Source organism: Pholis gunnellus, assembly GCF_910591455.1.
Source record: "Pholis gunnellus genome assembly, chromosome: 2".
In the NCBI taxonomy this organism is placed as follows: Eukaryota; Metazoa; Chordata; class Actinopteri; order Perciformes; family Pholidae; genus Pholis; species Pholis gunnellus.
Genome location: NC_136536.1, coordinates 9010766 through 9028398, shown reverse-complemented (window position 1 = coordinate 9028398; position 17633 = coordinate 9010766). Strand labels below are relative to the sequence as shown.

The 17633-nt window shown below is 40.4% G+C and overlaps 1 protein-coding gene across 1 annotated transcript in view; it reads right to left on the bottom strand.

Annotated features, from left to right (window-relative positions):
- syt6a (synaptotagmin VIa) overlaps positions 1–14745 on the bottom strand; it is a gene marked incomplete at its 5' end in the record, with an annotated part of 55192 nt that extends 40447 nt beyond the window's left edge. The window contains one exon of the mRNA XM_079181950.1: positions 14553–14745. Within this exon, the coding sequence (XP_079038076.1) occupies positions 14553–14745 (193 nt within the window). The remainder of the gene's footprint in view (positions 1–14552) is intronic.
- Between the last annotated feature and the right edge of the window lie 2888 nt (positions 14746–17633).

Sequence of the window (17633 nt, the reverse complement as noted above, 5' to 3'; positions counted from 1 at the left end):
ACCAACTGAAACTTCTCCAGTGTCCGGCGTAGTCCTATCCAGAGCCAGTGCTTGGTTTGTCCGTTCTGGGCTACTTTAAAAACGTACCAGTCAGCTCCGTGAAGACGACCCACTCCGTAAGTAGATATAAGCGGCTCATTCTAAGGTAACAAAAACGCATCAATTCTTATTTTCAGCTGATTATACAATAAAGATATTTATATTGCATTTCTGCTAAAATATCCCCATAATGCTATACCCTGTTTCTTTCGGTAAAAGTAGCAGTACTACAGTGTAAATAAAGTTCTGCATTCAAAATGTTATTTAAGAAAATGTACAAAAGTATCAAAGTATACTTAAAAGTGCTAAAAGTACAAGTACTCATTTTTCAGAATGGCCCATTCGAGAATAATGTATATTAAATATCTGGAGTATAATTATTCATAGATTGATGTGTACATTACTTAAGGTATGTTTTAATGTTGCAGTTGGTAAAGATGGAACTCATTTGAATTACTTTGCTGGCTTATGAATTTCCCCGGGATCAATATATTTCTATCTAAACCTTTTAATGATACATTGTAATTTGAATGATTATATTCTGAATATGGAAAGTAACTAAAGTTAAGTTCATATGAATGGAGTAGAAAGTACAATACAGTATTTGGCTCAGAAATGCAATAATGTAGAAGTAGAAAGCAGCAGAAAATGTAAATTCTTCAATTTTTCCAACATTTGGGGTTTGACTGGTGCCTTTTTCAGAACATCACCTCGTTGCGCTCGCTTCCTCTGCAGTGATATAATGGCATCGGAACGGAGAATCAGAATCAGAACCGCTTTATTTGCCAAAATATACAATTTAGACACAGGAATTTGACTGAGATACAGCGCAGTAAAACTAAAAAAGGCAAAAGTTAAAAAGGTTAAGTTAAAAAGTTAAAGAATACAAAAATGTTACGCTATGCCACATATACTGTTAAAGATTTATAAGCATGCTGAATAGAGCTACTTTGCTCATGTTGCACAGTCCATAGGGGGTGTAGGGGATGTGCATGTGTGCATGGAGATGAGGGTAGGCGGGGCGTTAGGCAATGATCCGTGGTGGACAGTCGGGGTGAAGAAGGGAACTAGGATGGGTTGTTGAGGAGTGTGATGGCTTTAGGGAAGAAACTTTCTAAAGAGGCAGTGGATCGGGTGTGATGGCTCAGCTACTATACTGGCCTGCTTTCTTTTGCAGATTCAGAAGGATACCTGGCTAGTGATAGTGCTATTTTTTCAGTACTGATCCTATATAAAGGACAGAAACGCTTTGCTAAGCCACAGAGAGATATACAGTACGTATCAGTGATTGATCAAGTCAGACAGAGCCCGGATATGAACAGTGTTTGTATGTTTGAACAGTCCTGGGAGAGTGTTTCCATTTCCTCTCCTGACTGACCTGCTCCACTCTGAATGCAGGGCAGCTCTCCAGTACTGACATATTTTCACTTCAGTTGCAGCCAAATGCCACCGGTGCTGCGGCTTTAAGAACGCCTTCCTGTCAAATGCCTTATCTTTGCATTCTATAGGGTGTTGAAGTGTCGTTACCGTGAGGAAGGTGGCTATTCAGAGGCCTCTCACCATAATGGGAGTGGGTCCACAGTAAATTTACATGAAGTGTATCCGTGAAAGGGGATTCAATTATGGTCAGCTGTATAATAATGGGAAAACGCACTCGTATACGTATGCTTTTATCTACACTGAAGATAGTTCTTGTGGCACATATTGATAGCTGCAAAGCACTGAAAGTAAATAATTTAAAGCTGCACTAACACATCTAATATAATATAACAATGGTTACATTTTTTTTATGTATTATTAAAGAAGCTCTGTGAAGCAATTTAGCATATTTCAGATAATTGTTTTGGTTTCAAAGCCCATTATATTACTGTTTTGGTTCACTCTCCACTCCCTTCAGAGCCCTTTCTAGAAAGCAGCTGTTGTCACTGAAAAAGACACAATTAGCGGCTAGCTGGTGAACATAGTGGAGTATTTAGCAGCTCAGACAGAAATTTCTCTCAGGAATTAGTGGAGAGCCATACAGTAAAAGAAGAAGTAAAAGAAGAGTGAATATTGGACTTACATTGTCAGGAGGCCAGAAAGACGACTCCAAATAAAAGCTCATATTTTTCTTTGTAAGCTGGATGTATAGATATGCAACTGCTTGTCATATCAACTTTGAAAACAAAATATTGACATATTATATTACCGTGTTTTTAAACACTGCTTTAAAAACAGAGCTTAAACTCCATTAAAGGTATGTTAGTAAACGTCTCACAGTACAGTTATTTCTACCATTAAGGACAGGATATCAAGAAGTCACTTTGGATAGCATAGTGTGTAGGTCTTGTGCCAAATAGTAGATATATTGGATTGCACTGTCATGGCTAGACGCTAAAATGCAAAGTTATTCTTAAGTCGGCAATAACGTTTTATTAACACCACATTGACATAGCATCACTTTTTAAAATGATATTCCGAATGTGTTGTTTTCACTTTGTTATAACAATATATATTAAAGCCACTTTAAAGGTAGTGTACTTGTATTTTCCTTATTAAACACCGAATCATCAATATCACAATATCAATGTGGTTGCATCTACGAACGACCAGAGAAAGGTAGAGGAGAAGCTGATAATGTAGCACAGACTGCTGTCTAAAGCAGATTCTCAGGAGCAAACCCTTTTGGTTCGTGTGCTAAATCTGCTGCAATGTTGTGACGATAATGTTATGATAATGCAGTGATATGATATGTATCCACCGCTGTAAATGGTGGTTTATGCCTGAGGCTACATACCTCCACTACTCCCCCAGGCTTTAGTGAAACATTTTGAAATGCATATCCACGGTTTGTTGCAGTCTCCTGCTGATCGAACCTCCTGCGCATGGAACAGAACGTTTGAAGTCATTTAATGATGATGCTCCGGTCATAACTTTCTCCGCTTCTGGTGTCCCCCACTTTATTTCGGAAAAAATATGTAAAGTAGTCAATGGCGAGGGACAAATATTTTTTTAATACCATTTGAATTGTGCCATGAATAACACGTATAACGTTTGTCATTATCATCATCAATCGTGATCATTATGGTGACCGTTGAAAACAACAAGGACGAGACCTTCTTGACGTGCAAAATTATCTTTTAAATTGACAAACATGATCAAAATATTATTTGTCCCTCGCCATTGTCTTACTATTTATTTATACCAAAATAAGGTCCCATAGTGGTCCACCAGAAGGGGCGGGCCTTTGCCTCTCTTTGGTCCTCTTCTCTACATTCATCCATACCTGGCTCAGGGGATGCATTAGCGACTGTTTGGTCAGTAACAGCCAGTGACAGGTGATTAGTTTGCACACTGTTGGCACAGACTGTCATAGGCATCCATTGTATTCCCAGCATACCAGGCTCTGTTCTTAATTACACGCTTGGCTGGGGATTATCTTGTCAAAGTGGGGGGCTATGATCTACCAGGGTATGAATTACCATTTGTAAAACTTATTTACATAGAGGGATTTCCATAACTGACCCCGAGGTCGCTACTGATGGCTTGTAAATTGAGGTGACTTGTTCCTGTCACTCTCCCAACACGTTTCACCTGTTATAATATTAATGCTACACAGGGAAAAATTCACCACATACATTTACAACACTGATAAACCAACAGATACGACTACTTGTCATAAGGGAAAATGATTAGTATTAAAATGTTGATCTACCTGCTGATACATATGCAGATCAGCTATTTTCTAGACATGGAAACAATTAAAACGTTAGAGTAGGTAGTTTCAAGTTATTATGTTGAGTTTTGAAGCAGTTGGTATTTGGTGTGTATATATATATATAAATTGTATTATTATTGGAAACTTTCTTCTTCATGTGTGTTGAATTGCATGTTTGCCTGTAGACTGTTTGTGTTTCTTTTTTATATTTGGCTGAAACTAATTGAACAAGTCTCCATTTCTTAATGTTTAATATGACATGCTTTTCAGGAAATATCCTAGCAAATTATAATACATTTATGGACCTGTAAAAAAAAAAGTGAATGCTAAAATATATGCTGGAATGGATGAGTCATCAAATCAGTGAACACATTCAGTAATTTCAGTTACACTGCAATGTCGACCTGAATTAGCTACTATAAGCTCCTGTTAGTGGTGCTCACGGGAAGGCCAAGCTCACCAATTCTTTGTTTCTCTGCAGAAATGCACCTCGTTTGTGTGTGTGTGTTTGCACCTTTAGCTTTTTATCAAAGAACTAGATATTTTGGTTCATCTTTTGTATGAGGAGAGAGTTTCATGCTGATCCGAGCCATAGAAATGTGAGTCACGTAACATTGTCTGCAGGAAAAGAGAATGGGACTTCAGTATCAGAGGGGGCCAACATATATCCTAGTTTGGCCTTCGTTTTGATCTCAACTACACACCTGTCAAGTTATTTTTGTGAAATCATTTCATGGTCCACAGACATACTGGTAAAAATGTAACCCACAAGCTGGAACTCACCTGTTTTCTAATCTGATAGAATTATTCATGTGTTTCAGAAAAAGTTCCACTTTTATTTGCTTTCCAAACACTTCTTGTCATATTATTTTCTTCTGGGTAAAACTTGCACCTTTGCCTCTGAATTAATGCATTTCAAGTAATTTAGTCTCAGAACGGAACATATATCTGGATATTTATTACTGCATCTAACAGATGAATGAAATATGCAAATTTAAAGGACGCATCTATTGATGAATAATGGAACATGGCCCCCAGGGTGTGTATGAGGTGATTATAACTACCTGTTGTCTGGCTGTTATCCCAAAATTCAATCTACTGTATGCTTAACTGTAAATTGCAAATAGGAAGCTTTTTTCTGGGCGTTTTCTTCCAAGAACTCTTCTTATCTCCTGTGCCACAGTCTGGTTCCACTGATTGTTATTAGTGATAACAACAGTGGCAACAGGGACACTTTACTGTTTTCACATCTCCAATGTTTCACGGTGAAACCGTGGAGCAATTTTCCGCTGGTGACAATCTGTAAGGTCATTGCATCAATTCTTGTCAGCTTAGGTAACATCATTTCAGACCAGACAGCTGCTGCTTTGCAGAGGGCGCTAATATAATCAGAGGATAAAATGTCACAACAAACCTCAAATTGCAAACTCTTTTTTTCCAGTTGGGTTCAAAGAAGGAGAACAAAAAAAAATCGAATTCTCCCTTTAGTTTTAATGAAACGTGATCACCACGTTGTTCAAAAGCCTCTTGATCGGCCAACTGCATACAAAACACACACACACACACACACACATTGACATGCAGGTCACACTTTTCTTTGCCTCCTAGTCTTTTGTCATGAGGCTGTTATTCAGTTTGTCCTTCCCCCATCTCCCATCTCCTCTGATTGTACTTCATGTTTCCTCGGGGGTTTGTTAATGGCAGTATAAGTGAAAACACAAAATATAGGAAGCAGCAAGAGATTCCAGGAAATGGGAGCGATATACTCCGGACCGATGGAGGGCCTAAGGCACCGTATGTTCTAGGTGCACTGTGACACATTTTCTGGCTGCTCACGAACACAGGATTTACATGCAGACAAACCCCAAAAAGATATTCTACACATTCTATAATGGACTTTTTTATGTATAAAGTGGTGCTCGTCCCCTTTGGCTGAACTTTAAAAAAAAAGAAAAGAAAAGAAAAACGTCTTCAATCATTGTCATAACAGATGGCGGCAGCATTCAGTACCATCTTGGCATCATAGTACAAAACTATGCGGCGCTGCGTACATATTACACCCTTGGTTTGCCCCTTAAGCATTGGTATTTGTATTTAATTTAGCCTTTCAAGCGTGCAACAACGTCTCTATCTAATTAGTGGATACCATTTTAAGTAGAACTCCTTCTCATTATCTTGTCAAAGCCTGTGGGTGGTTACAGTTATAGTGGTAAGAAAATATCTTGCATCCTTCAGCCAGAGGCAGCAGATGAAACGCCTCACACCCTTCTGTTGACTGGACCTCATGTGTGTTATTCTGACACACGTCAACGTGAGAGATATCAACACTTGTTCACTATGTCACTCCACTTAAAGGAGATGCATGTGCGTATATATGGTTTAATCATGAAATTATGTAAATGAGATTTATATAATGTGAATTATGTAATCTTCCCTGAAGGAATGTAATCGGCCCCGGACAAAAATATCTGCTAACACTTGATAACACAGCCCACGACTTACAGTGTAATACATTGTCTGAATAAGATACCAATAAGATACTTCCTGCTACAGCAAAAGGAAACTATGGGGAACAAGTAGGGAACCATTTTAGAGGAAATGGGAACTAGAATATTTTTTGTAAATACTGTGTATCTATGGGGGGAATAACTGCTTTTAGCGAAAGTATTTCTTTGTTATTGTGCTGCAGACAATCCAAAGAGCATTACAGTTGGCTAAATTGCCTAAGCAGTAGGCTAGTTCTTTTCCTAAGACCCCTATATGTACATTGTCGTACTCCATAAATGACAAGTTCCCTACTATTCTTAAGAGCTGAGCTTCCAGCATTGGTGAGTGCCCTTGAACATATATGAACAATTTGTTAAATGGTTTTCAGTAGCATATACTTCTTCAGAGACTTTACAAAAGCTCCTTACGTTACATCACTGTATTGCGGCAGTTTTGATGGCATACAGTTATTGTAAATACAACATACTACAATAACTTCTAGGTTTTGCCCCCAAACTTCTGTTTTTGTGCCCCTGTATGTAATTACCTGTAATACTTTCTTTTCTGTCGTTCAATATGTGGTTTGCAGCATTATGTGGCATTAGCCTATTATGTATGGCTGTCGCAATACTGCTTTTGACAAGCAAACCGCAGTGGATGGCAAGCAACCGCCACAACCACTGTGATCATGTTTTTTTATTTTTTGAATTCTTTGCAATGGGAACCCAGCACATATACACTATACCTCTAACGCCAGCAGTGTAAAGAGTGGCGCTGAGCGTCTATCCTCCGCTGAGCACTGCACGTTTGGTGTTTTCTTTCTGGTTGCCAAGAGTTGAAAAATGTCAAAACTGTTGGTAAAACGCTGCGATTGTCATTGTCACCGTTTAACCGGGACAAATACCACCCGTCCCATCCTACATGCAGGCTAGGAGTGTTGAACAATGGAGGAGAAATTAACCCACATAGACCTGCGGGTCCATCCTCTCGTCTTACGTGCTTCAACCGTCTCTTCATCCAGAGCAAGTACTGCCTTGTGCCGACATTTTTTCTTCTGCAGATATTCCAAATCACTGCAACCAAAGCGTCTAAGCTGAAGAAAAAACGCTGCGTATCATTGCCCTTCTGTTTGGCAACAATAACAAAGTATTTGATTTGTTTTTAAATGGTCATCTTTGTCATTTAAAAAGCAATAATATACCTAATATTAGCATATCAATAAAGCTAAATTAATGATTGAAATAAATAAATTAAATAATTTACACACCAAAAAATGCAAATAATACTGCACATCGAGCTGGTGAGCCAATCATGGACTATTTCAGTTGTATTATAAGAAATAAAGAGTTCATTCATTCATATACTTTACAGTTTCAACTATTTTGACAAACATTTACTTTTTAGAGTGATTTCTTTTATATCTTTGTACAGTTGGGAAAAGCCCACAGTGGATTAAAACACTATAAACACCTTTCACACACCACAAACTACAGCTCTCAAAAAATGTTTATGTTTTTCATAAAGTTCAATAAACACCTCTGACACAGGACCCTTTATTTATTGTAGGGCTCTTATGTCGGATTGTATTAGATTGTACAGGAGAAAGATTCCTGTGTACATTTTAGTGTAAAAAAGATCTTAGTAAAATTATGTAACAGATAAGGTTGGGAAAACAGATTCAGCTTCTTTGTTATTCACAGCTGCATTAATTGATTTCTTGCCACTTGGCAGCACAACAGGCTGTGAATACAACATTGGCACAGTATTGGATACGGAGCCACTCTTTTGATGCTGCATTATGTCTTCTGGAAGTAAAAATACACTATAGAGCTTCTTGGAAAAAAGTAATTAGGTCAAATTTAACTTTAAACGGGTAATTACATAGAAACTTCCTCCCCATTCCCATCTATTATTACAAATCTCATTAATCCGACTAATTCAAACTCAGATTTAGAGCAGTGTTAATCAATTTTTTTTGGCCAGTTGGGGGTAGTGTAACAACATTGATGTATCATCACTGTGTAAAGCTGTTGTGGTGCAGGTGTGAGTTTTGCATTTTCGTGTAGTTTATTTGTCACGGCCCGGTGTGTAAAGGGCCTTAAGGTGCACAAAAACAATGTTTCACAACAGTGTCAGTCCAATTTGCAGTTCCACGCCAGCCAGTGTTAGTTATGTCTTTATAGATCTCAGTGTTTAGTGTTCAGCCATTTAGTGATATCACCCTCTAAGACTGCACATTAATGTGTGTGATGAAGTGTGATTCTATGCCATCAACCCTGTGAGCGAGATAGGAGCGCCGGCCCCCGGAGGCTCTCAACCTTTCACCGTGACAGACAGCTCAACAGCCAGTATGACAAAACGGCAACGTGAACCGAAACCAACCAGTGAAACTCTGAGACAGGAGATGGTACAAGAGGCTTCGTTAGAACAGAGGGAAATGAGAAGAGCTTGACATCAGTGACGTGAAGAAGCCAAATGAGGCAAAACAAAAGACTAAGAACCACTTTCTTTTCTCCTCTCAGCTTTAACCCAAAAATGTAACCATCCTAAAATACAGTAGGGCTATAGTCTGTGGTGTGTACAGGGGCTGTAGTAAGAGTCGTACTTTGTTTAATCCATTCTTACACGTTTGCTCAAGAGAAAACTCTTTATATACCTTGTGTTTACGTGCTTTAGCCTAAGCTGCAAACGTTAGCATGTCCGGCTAACTACACTGTGTGCAGAATTATTAGGCAAATGAGTATTTTGTGTGCAGAATTATTAGGCAAGTTGCTTGAAGAAGGTGTCTTCCAGAAACTGGCAGTAGGTCTGGGAGTTGATCTTCACTCCATCATCAACCCGAAAAGGTCCCACGAGCTCATCTTTGATTATACCAGCCCATACCAGTACCCCACCTCCACCTTGCTGGCGTCTGAGTCGGTGAGGAACTTCCTGCCCTTTACTGATCCAGCCTCGTGCCCATCCATCTGGCCCATCAAGACTCACTCTCATTTCATCAGACCAAAACACCTTGGAGAAATCAGTCTTCATATATTTCTTGGCCCAATCTTGACGTTTTATCTTGTGCGTCTTGTTCAAAGGTGGCCTCTTTTTGGCTTTCCTTACCTTGGCCAGGTCCCTAAGTATTGAGCACCTTGTGCTTCTTGCCACTCCAGACACGTTGCAGCTCTGAAATATGGCACAACTGGTGGCCAATGGCTTCCTGGCAACTTCACGCTTGATCCTTCTCAATTCATGGGCAGTTATTTTGCATCTTCTTTTTTCTACACGCTTCTTGCGCCCCTGTTGACTATTTGCAGACTATCGCACACATTATACTGTCATTTACTCTAAAGAAATGAGAAGCCTGCTCTTATCAAACTCTGTCTGCAATCAAGGTCCACTTGTTAAAAAAAAGTTACCATCATTTCTGAGTTTTACATCTGGCCTTGTTTTTATCGTCAACTGCAAATAGAGGGGGATGGCGGGTAGATGCTAATTGCTGTGTTTCAGTGCCAAACTGTAGCATAATGTTCTGCTCCAGGTAAAAAAAACATTCTCATGCTCTGTTGCATCTCTCGCCGCCCTTTTAGGCTCTCACCGTTCTGCTCGCTTGGGGCTTGACTCTTTAATCAATAAAGCAATGTTACTGCTCAATAGCTCAGCAGAGGCCTTGCCCAGTGCACTGGCCTGGATAACACGAAGCAGTTTTCTACATTACTCATCCTCCTAATACTTTTGTCATTAATGACACTGATGCATTCTGTTGGAGAAAGCCATGCAGAGAGAACACTGTCCTGTGAAACACTGACATAAAGCTACAACACAGCGTGGCATTGTCTGCACTATTAATAAGGTCTTGAGGACAAAGGATTTTTATTATTTATTCATGGAGATGGATTCACATTCACGATAGTTCCACGGCTGTTCAACTGGGGAGCCGATTTCATCACTTGAAATTAGCACCTTCAGGGACATGCCATTTGCTGTTGAGCTTCAAAATGTAACTGTAGGGGGAGGAAACACCAGAGAAGCCCTCAGAGAAAGAGAGATGAAGGGGTTCCTGTGTATCATGCTGTTCACAGACTACTTACAGAAGAGCCGATTGGTATTCCAACCACTGTTTGACTTTTGTCTTTAGCGCATTAACTTTAATGAAAAATGTGTCCCACTTTACTGGTCATTATCCTCCTACTGAACCGGCTCAATGACCCTACTCTAACATATCCGCTTGATTTGAACCCCCTGTGCTCTCACATGAGATCATTTTATACACTCACACTTGTGTTAAGGTGCAAAGAAAGTATAAAGGCTGGATAAATACATAAACCCTCCTGAGTCTACATATTGGCTCTATTTCCCTGCCCACCTTGCTTAAGTGAATGCCATAAGATGCAAAAATATCAAAATGTGTTTCATTATTGTCATGATTACAGTAATAATAACACAAGCCTTTTGAGGCTTGGCATTTGGTCTGACAGACATTTTTCTGAGCGTTATCTTCCACAACAGGAACAGTGTCTCCACTGTTCTTTTGTGGTCTACAGTGAAATGGGCGTATCAATAAAATACAGACAGGAGACGGTAGGTATTAATTATTGAAAGGCACATTGGTTAGAATGGGGTTCTAATCTCCACAGTGCAGTTATTTTGATGTTCTTGTTTTTCTGTTTTGGATTCAACCTGCAATGCAGCATCCGTCCCTGCAAATACCATGGGCATAGAGCGAGTGGATACCAGTGGGAACTAAATGAATGATCTGCTGATGCTAATGTCCTCTGCCAGCCCGGGTCTTGTTTAATAAACCTCAAGATGAGATGGGCGTGCGTGAAACAACGTGATCTAAAAAATATGCCTCATCAATTCAAAGCCCACACACCTGAAGCTGCAGCTGATAATGAAAGAGTAATTTGTAATGAGGGTGAGTGTTGTGTTTGTTTGGCGGAGGGGGTGGAAGGTGGGTTAAAAGTGCATCCAGCAATCCAGGAGCTACACAGGCTTAAGGGATATGTTGTGTTACTTGTATCAGCACTCGGGAGTAAACATCAATATCTTAGGCAGGCGGCTGATCAGTGGGAACGGTTCTCTCAGAAGACTGTGAGACGCTGATCCGAGCTCCTATTTATCTCCCTGAAAAAGTCTTGTGTTTCCTTTCACACGCACAGCAGGCGGGTTCTGCTTGGCCTTGATTGAAAAACAATCAGCCAACTCAATTTTCAACAAATTGGTCAATAAAGACAATGGCTTATTTTCTCCCAGCCGCACCAGGACAAGGGAGTCCCAGGCTTCCTAATTAGTCATTCTTATTTTATCATAATCGATTTGAAACTGGTGCGGGGATACTCAGCCAACAGCGGGGAGGTCGGAAGGGAAAATTTACTTTAGTAAAATGACTCTGCTGCTGTGAGCAGGATAGTTGCAGATATATTCAAACAGCTGCATGATCGCAAACCTAATGGGCTCTTATGTGCTAGCACAGAGGAGGAAATGTGGAAAATTGATGAAATACATTTTTATATTTTCAAATATTCCTTATAAGCTGAAATACAAAAAATGTTTAAATGCACATACTGTATACTCGGGGGCAACAATGGTTCATTGACAGTTTATTGATTGAATTTTGAAATCTCCTTACTTTTTGCGTGGCTATAAACTGTTAAGTCGTCTGCTCCACTTTAATATTAAACATTTGGGAGGACCCATCGTGTTACTAATTTTGTATTTCACAAACAAGCATATGCTAAGTTAACACTGAATCTTGAAAGCTTTACGTACTTCCCTCCAGTCTCACTCCTTTTTCCTCTCATCTCTGTACATTTATGAAGTAGATAAAGCACCGGAACAAATGTTTTGCTTAGGTTAAAACATGTTTCCATTGACCTCTAAAAGTACTTTTCATTTGTATTGTGTAATCATTTTGTTTCCAGCCGCGACAATGTGTGGTATTGTTTTCACTTTGTGAGTCTGTGTGTGTGTCATCACAGCACCATCCTACCAAAGAGGCGGTTTCTGCCAGGTGTTAATATTTTTTCTGTTTCTCTGTCTGTGGACAAATCTTGTCAATGCGACAGCGCAAGATGCAGTCGCAAGACTTTTCAGGTGTAGTTAAAATCAAAAAGAAGGTAGGTGTGATTTGAGCTAGGACGCCTGGAGAGGGTAAGGGTCCATTGGCCCTCCCCCTTTACGCCCCAAGCCCGATTTGACATCACAGCTGGTGTGATCCCTTTGCAAAATGGTCTCTATCTTATTTATTATTTATGCATTTGCCTTTAACAAACATAATTTCCCATAAGCAGAGCCCATCGTGGGTTAAACGTCAAAGCTAGTCCCTGAATGAGTTGAGGCATTTTGGTTAGACATGTCTGTAATAACAGCAGGACAGAGACGTTTTTAGATTAAAAAGATTTACAGCGAAGAAATTCAAAAGATGACATTAGAGGTGAGTGATGGTCATTTATGGAAAACGTATTTAGATCTTTTACTTGATAGTCCATGGGCTCTGACCCAAAATTCAATGTACCGGTACCATCTGGGTGGGGAAATTCTAGTTGTGATTTTTTAGCTCCTCTGCTCTGTGCTCCTACAGCGGTTTCTGCTGATAACGCCGTCCTGACCCACAGCGTAGCACCCACCCTTCTGCTTCCCCCTTCAGGTACGCTGTTGGCTCTGCAGGCACTTTCGCTATTATTTGCACAGGTAGCGCTGTTAGCACCGTTAGCTGTGGGCCGCCAGCATGGCCTCCGCCATGTTGAGAAAGCCGAAGAAATAGAAATGCTCCCAATGTCGTAACTTGCACCTTTTATATATCTGTTTGTTTAACCTTGAGTGCTATAACCACTTAGTACGCTCTGTGGTATCTATGAATTATAGGAAAGAAAAATAACGACATTTCATATAACCCCCCCACCCCCAACCTACACACCCTCCAACATTATGGGAAGCAGCTTGTTTAGCTTCCATGTGGCAGAAATCATTTACATCAATGGACGAATAACATGCAGTGGCATTTAATGTCCCCACAGCTCAGTGGTGGATGCCAGTGGCACTGTGATGTACGTTCAATTCCTCCACTGAGAATGATGTGAGTTGACAGTGGATTTGGTCAGGATTGGTGTGACATGCACACTGTGAACAGGGACCCATCCTTGAAAAAGCAACCACAAATGATATTTCCTCTTTCTTGTGCACCTGCTGACAAAACTAGAGTTCATGGACGTACAAAAAACTAATTAGTTTGAAGAAGAAATAAAAAATTTGCTGGATTAGCAAATGATCAAAGAATGCAGTAACAGATATCTAAAATACAACAGATCACGTTATTGGCATGAAATCAAATGTCCTGATATTCTGCATTGGTGTTCTTAATTTCAGTTTTCCAGACAAAAATAAAAATGTTATTTTACAAATTGTACACAGAAAAATGTTGATGTTTTATCTCTCCCATCCTTAAACCCGTTACACTGTCAGAGCTTGTCTTCTAAATCTATAAAGCTACAATTCTTCACACACCCTTTGGTCATATCGTAAACAGTGTTATGTGTTAACACTAAATTCACGAGTGTGAATGCTTCAAGACAATTCAGCCAATATTTCCCTGATTTAACAGCACCTTTTCATACAGCAAAGAATTAAAGCCTGCAGAGCCCACAAGAGCACTTAGAGCTGCTCCATTAACAAGAGAGGGATTATTCCTTTAAAGATGGTGAAGCCCACCACAAGTGCCAAAGCAACAGATGCACGAGGGTGCAACAGATGTGTAAATCATCCTTCATGAATAAATCAAAAATCCAATTCAGGATGTTGAAACTTTGCAGGGCAGATTAAGCACGCAACATCACTGCTTTTGTGTTGTCAACCCAGGCACAGCAACACACATTTCAGAAAAGGTTTGTTTGTTTCTCTTCTCTTTTCTTTCTAAGCCTGAGTGGTCAAGACAGCATCATCTGGCATTAGTCCGCCTGAAGGCATATCTACTGTAATAACAGTATAGGAGCTCTGCTCTCTGGAGTAACCTGGGGAGCCAATGTGAGCCTGTTTTATGTGCCTATTGTTCCCCTTTGCCCTGGGGTCAGAAAAACTCATTACGGATGTATAAATGGCTCAGTCGATGCTCTGGCTGAGTACCCATCTATGATCACACATGGAAAACTAAAGGAAAAAGGGGAAAAACTACATGTCAAATGGCAGAAAAGCAGATTGCAGCTTTTGCTCTCGCATACAAGTAAAGCTACTCAACATCCTTTAAAAGTAGCTTTCTTAAGAGGAAAAACTAAGCATGGATTACTACGAAGCACAACGGGAAGGCTACTTCCTTTCACCCAATATAGATCAGGAGTTAATTAGTCCTTACCCAGTTCTTTGCGGTCAGAGCTGTGGCTGGACAACAGGAAGAGGTAATCCTTACAGGTGTCTTGATCCAACAGTGAGCTGTTGTGCAGGCAAAGGTCAACAATTAGGGTCACAGCTTTCTGACAGACCATGTCATACTCCTCTCGGTCAGAACTCATGCTCCCAGCTGCATCCTCAGCCGTGTGTGTGCTCATCCAAGGGGACTAACACACCCACACACACGCAGCAGCAGCAGCAGCAGCAACAGCCCAGCATGCAGAAGATGAATACAACTTGTCTCCGTCCTCGGCTGATTCTTCTCCTCCGCTGTCTCCTACGTGTGTTCACTCACAAACACGCTTGAATGTATTGTATGTACACATTTGAATCTGTAAATATATATATATATATAATGTGTTTCTGTATGTGTGTCAATCCATGTGTGTTAGCAGGGCCAAGACTGTTAAGTGCATGAACGCGTGGTGTGTGTGTGCAATAATGTGCGAGGACTTTAATGAATCACATTTGTCCTCAGGTGATAGGACAGAATTGTTGCATCACATACATGCAACAAAAAGCCAGTCACCAAGAAACACAACAGCTAACCAGAGTCTAAGACTCCCCTCATCCCCTCCTCCACCTCTCGTGTCTTCATCCCTCTTTCTCCACATCGCTCCTCCCAAACTCCCCCCCCCTCCATCTGACTTTAATGCCGCCACCACTCCTTCCCTCTCTCTCAAAGGAGGGAGATGTCCGTTAAGCTTGGCAATATAAAAAAAGTGAAATGAATCAAGTAAGATATAGATGATGATAACAATGAGGTGGATAAGTGATGAATGCAGTGGTCAGTGGACAACAAACAAAGGCAACGCAACAAAGACGCCATCAGCTTGGTGAAGGGTGAAGTGATGGACACGGCAGCGTCTGGGCAGGCGGGCTTAAATAACTGAGGAACACGATAGCGCCCCTGTTCCTCTCAGCCAAGAACCTGCAAGACACACAAGCAAACACACACTCACACAGTACTGATGCAACAGGACTCTGGGGCCGTCACACAGTGTTTACAAACTAAAAACAAAAACATAACGACCACTGGGCTTGTTTTTCTCACAGTTTGAGTGGCTCTGCTGGTCCCTGCAGGTCAAAGTGTCTCCTGTGATAAATTCCACCGCGAGCTGAACCACCTGTGACTTTCCAGGTCGCGCTGCTCCCACCGCCAGTCCCCCATCGCTCCAGTCCCCCATCGCTCCGGTCCCCCATCACTCCGGTCCCCCATCACGCCGGTCCCTGAGTGTTTACGGCCTGTAATGATGAGGATTTAGCTTTGTGTGTGAAAGAGAGAAACAAGGACAGGAGGAGGGAGAGAGACCAAGTCGTGAGGCTGCATATAAAGGCAACAAATGGTCGCTTGTAAATGCTGATGTACAGTGGTGAAAGTACTCGTGTCTTTTACATAAGTAAAAGTAGCAATACCACGCTGTAAAAATACTCTGTTACAAGTACAAGTCCTACATTCCCACAAATAAGTGTTTGTTGGTTAGATTGGTCCCTTTCAGACAGTTATATTATGTACCATATTATCGGAATATTATGTAAACAGAATTTCAATGTTGGAGCACATTTTAACTACTTATTATACTGTTGTTTGGTTAAATCTATTGCACAAAGAACTTTTTTATGAATTGTTTTGTTTGTCAAATTTAGATCTGTAGTGTAATTCCAGCTGTCGGATAAATGTAGTGGAATAAAAAGCACAATATTTCCCTCTAAAATGGAGTGGAGTTGAGGTATAAAGTAGCATAAACTACTCAAAGTGAAGTACCCACAAATTGTACATTACTTGAGTAAATGTACTTGTACTTTCCACCACTGGCTATGTGTTTATTTTCAAACGTTGCAGCAGCTGTTTAACTATAAGTGAATTGGGATGTGAAAATTGCCTAATGTATCTGTTGGGACACTGTAGCTAATGAAGCTCAATTAAACCAAATACATCTCCAGCAGCTGATTCCCTTCACTCTTTTTTCATAAACCTCTGAGGATTCAATTCAAATTAATTCGTCATCATATCTGATAATTAGAATTCAAAAGTGTTTATTTTCAAATCAAGGCTGTGAAGATGAGCAAAAAGCCCCAGGCGAGGAAAAAAAACTAAAGCCAATTGACTTTTCTAGCACATTATATTGAACTATATGTGAACTTGCTCGACCTTATCCCTTAATTACGTTCTTAGCCATTAATTAAAGTAATTTCATAAACCCTGTGATGAATAAGGCATCAGAAAAATGATGTCATGCCTTTCTAATTATAAGTGATATTGAGTTCAACCAGAGCTCGGTTGACTCCCTTCCTTAATGTAGTTAAACCAGGGCGTAAATACGACGCTGTCTACACTGGTGGGCTATTGTTCCGAGATAGCTTCGATAATTGAGAGCTTACAGTGGCCCCCACCCTGCGTTTCCCCTCAAAGGTCGGGTCTGGGGGTCGACTGTGCTTCCTGTTACTGAAGATTGGATCTGCTCTTCTTGGGCAAGCCTGATTAACAGGCAAATAAATAGTTTCTGGCTTCGGGTTTTCAAAAGAGTTAATTACCTCTTTGCTTCTGCTGCAGTTGATACTGACTCGCCCCCTTCCTTTGCCCCGCGGTGTTGTTAATTCAAACAGGTCCACTGCCAACCTGTATTCGCTTTGGTAGTGCTTAGATGTATGAAAAGAAACTCTCACTGATTTCCTTCCAGTGCAGCAAACATCTTTGATTGTGGAAGGAAATAGACCTCGGGTTTAGCAGTTCTTCCTCCTTATATGTTAGTTGTCCAAGAATGTCCAGTATGTCAGACAAATGATGCTACTGGTTCCTTGTTAACGTATATTCCATCATTTGGAGACAGCTGGTAAATAAACTGCCATAAAAAAAGATAATGCATCATTACCCAGAAGCCTCCAGTGTTCTCTCTCTTCTCCACATAAAGGATAATCCTATCCATACGCTACCGTTTGAGATAAACGTCACATTAATAATACAAATGGTACAAGGTGAATAATAAATAATGTTGCAGATAGATAAAAACGCCCAGTGGAAGTCAGCAGAATACCGTCAACAGAG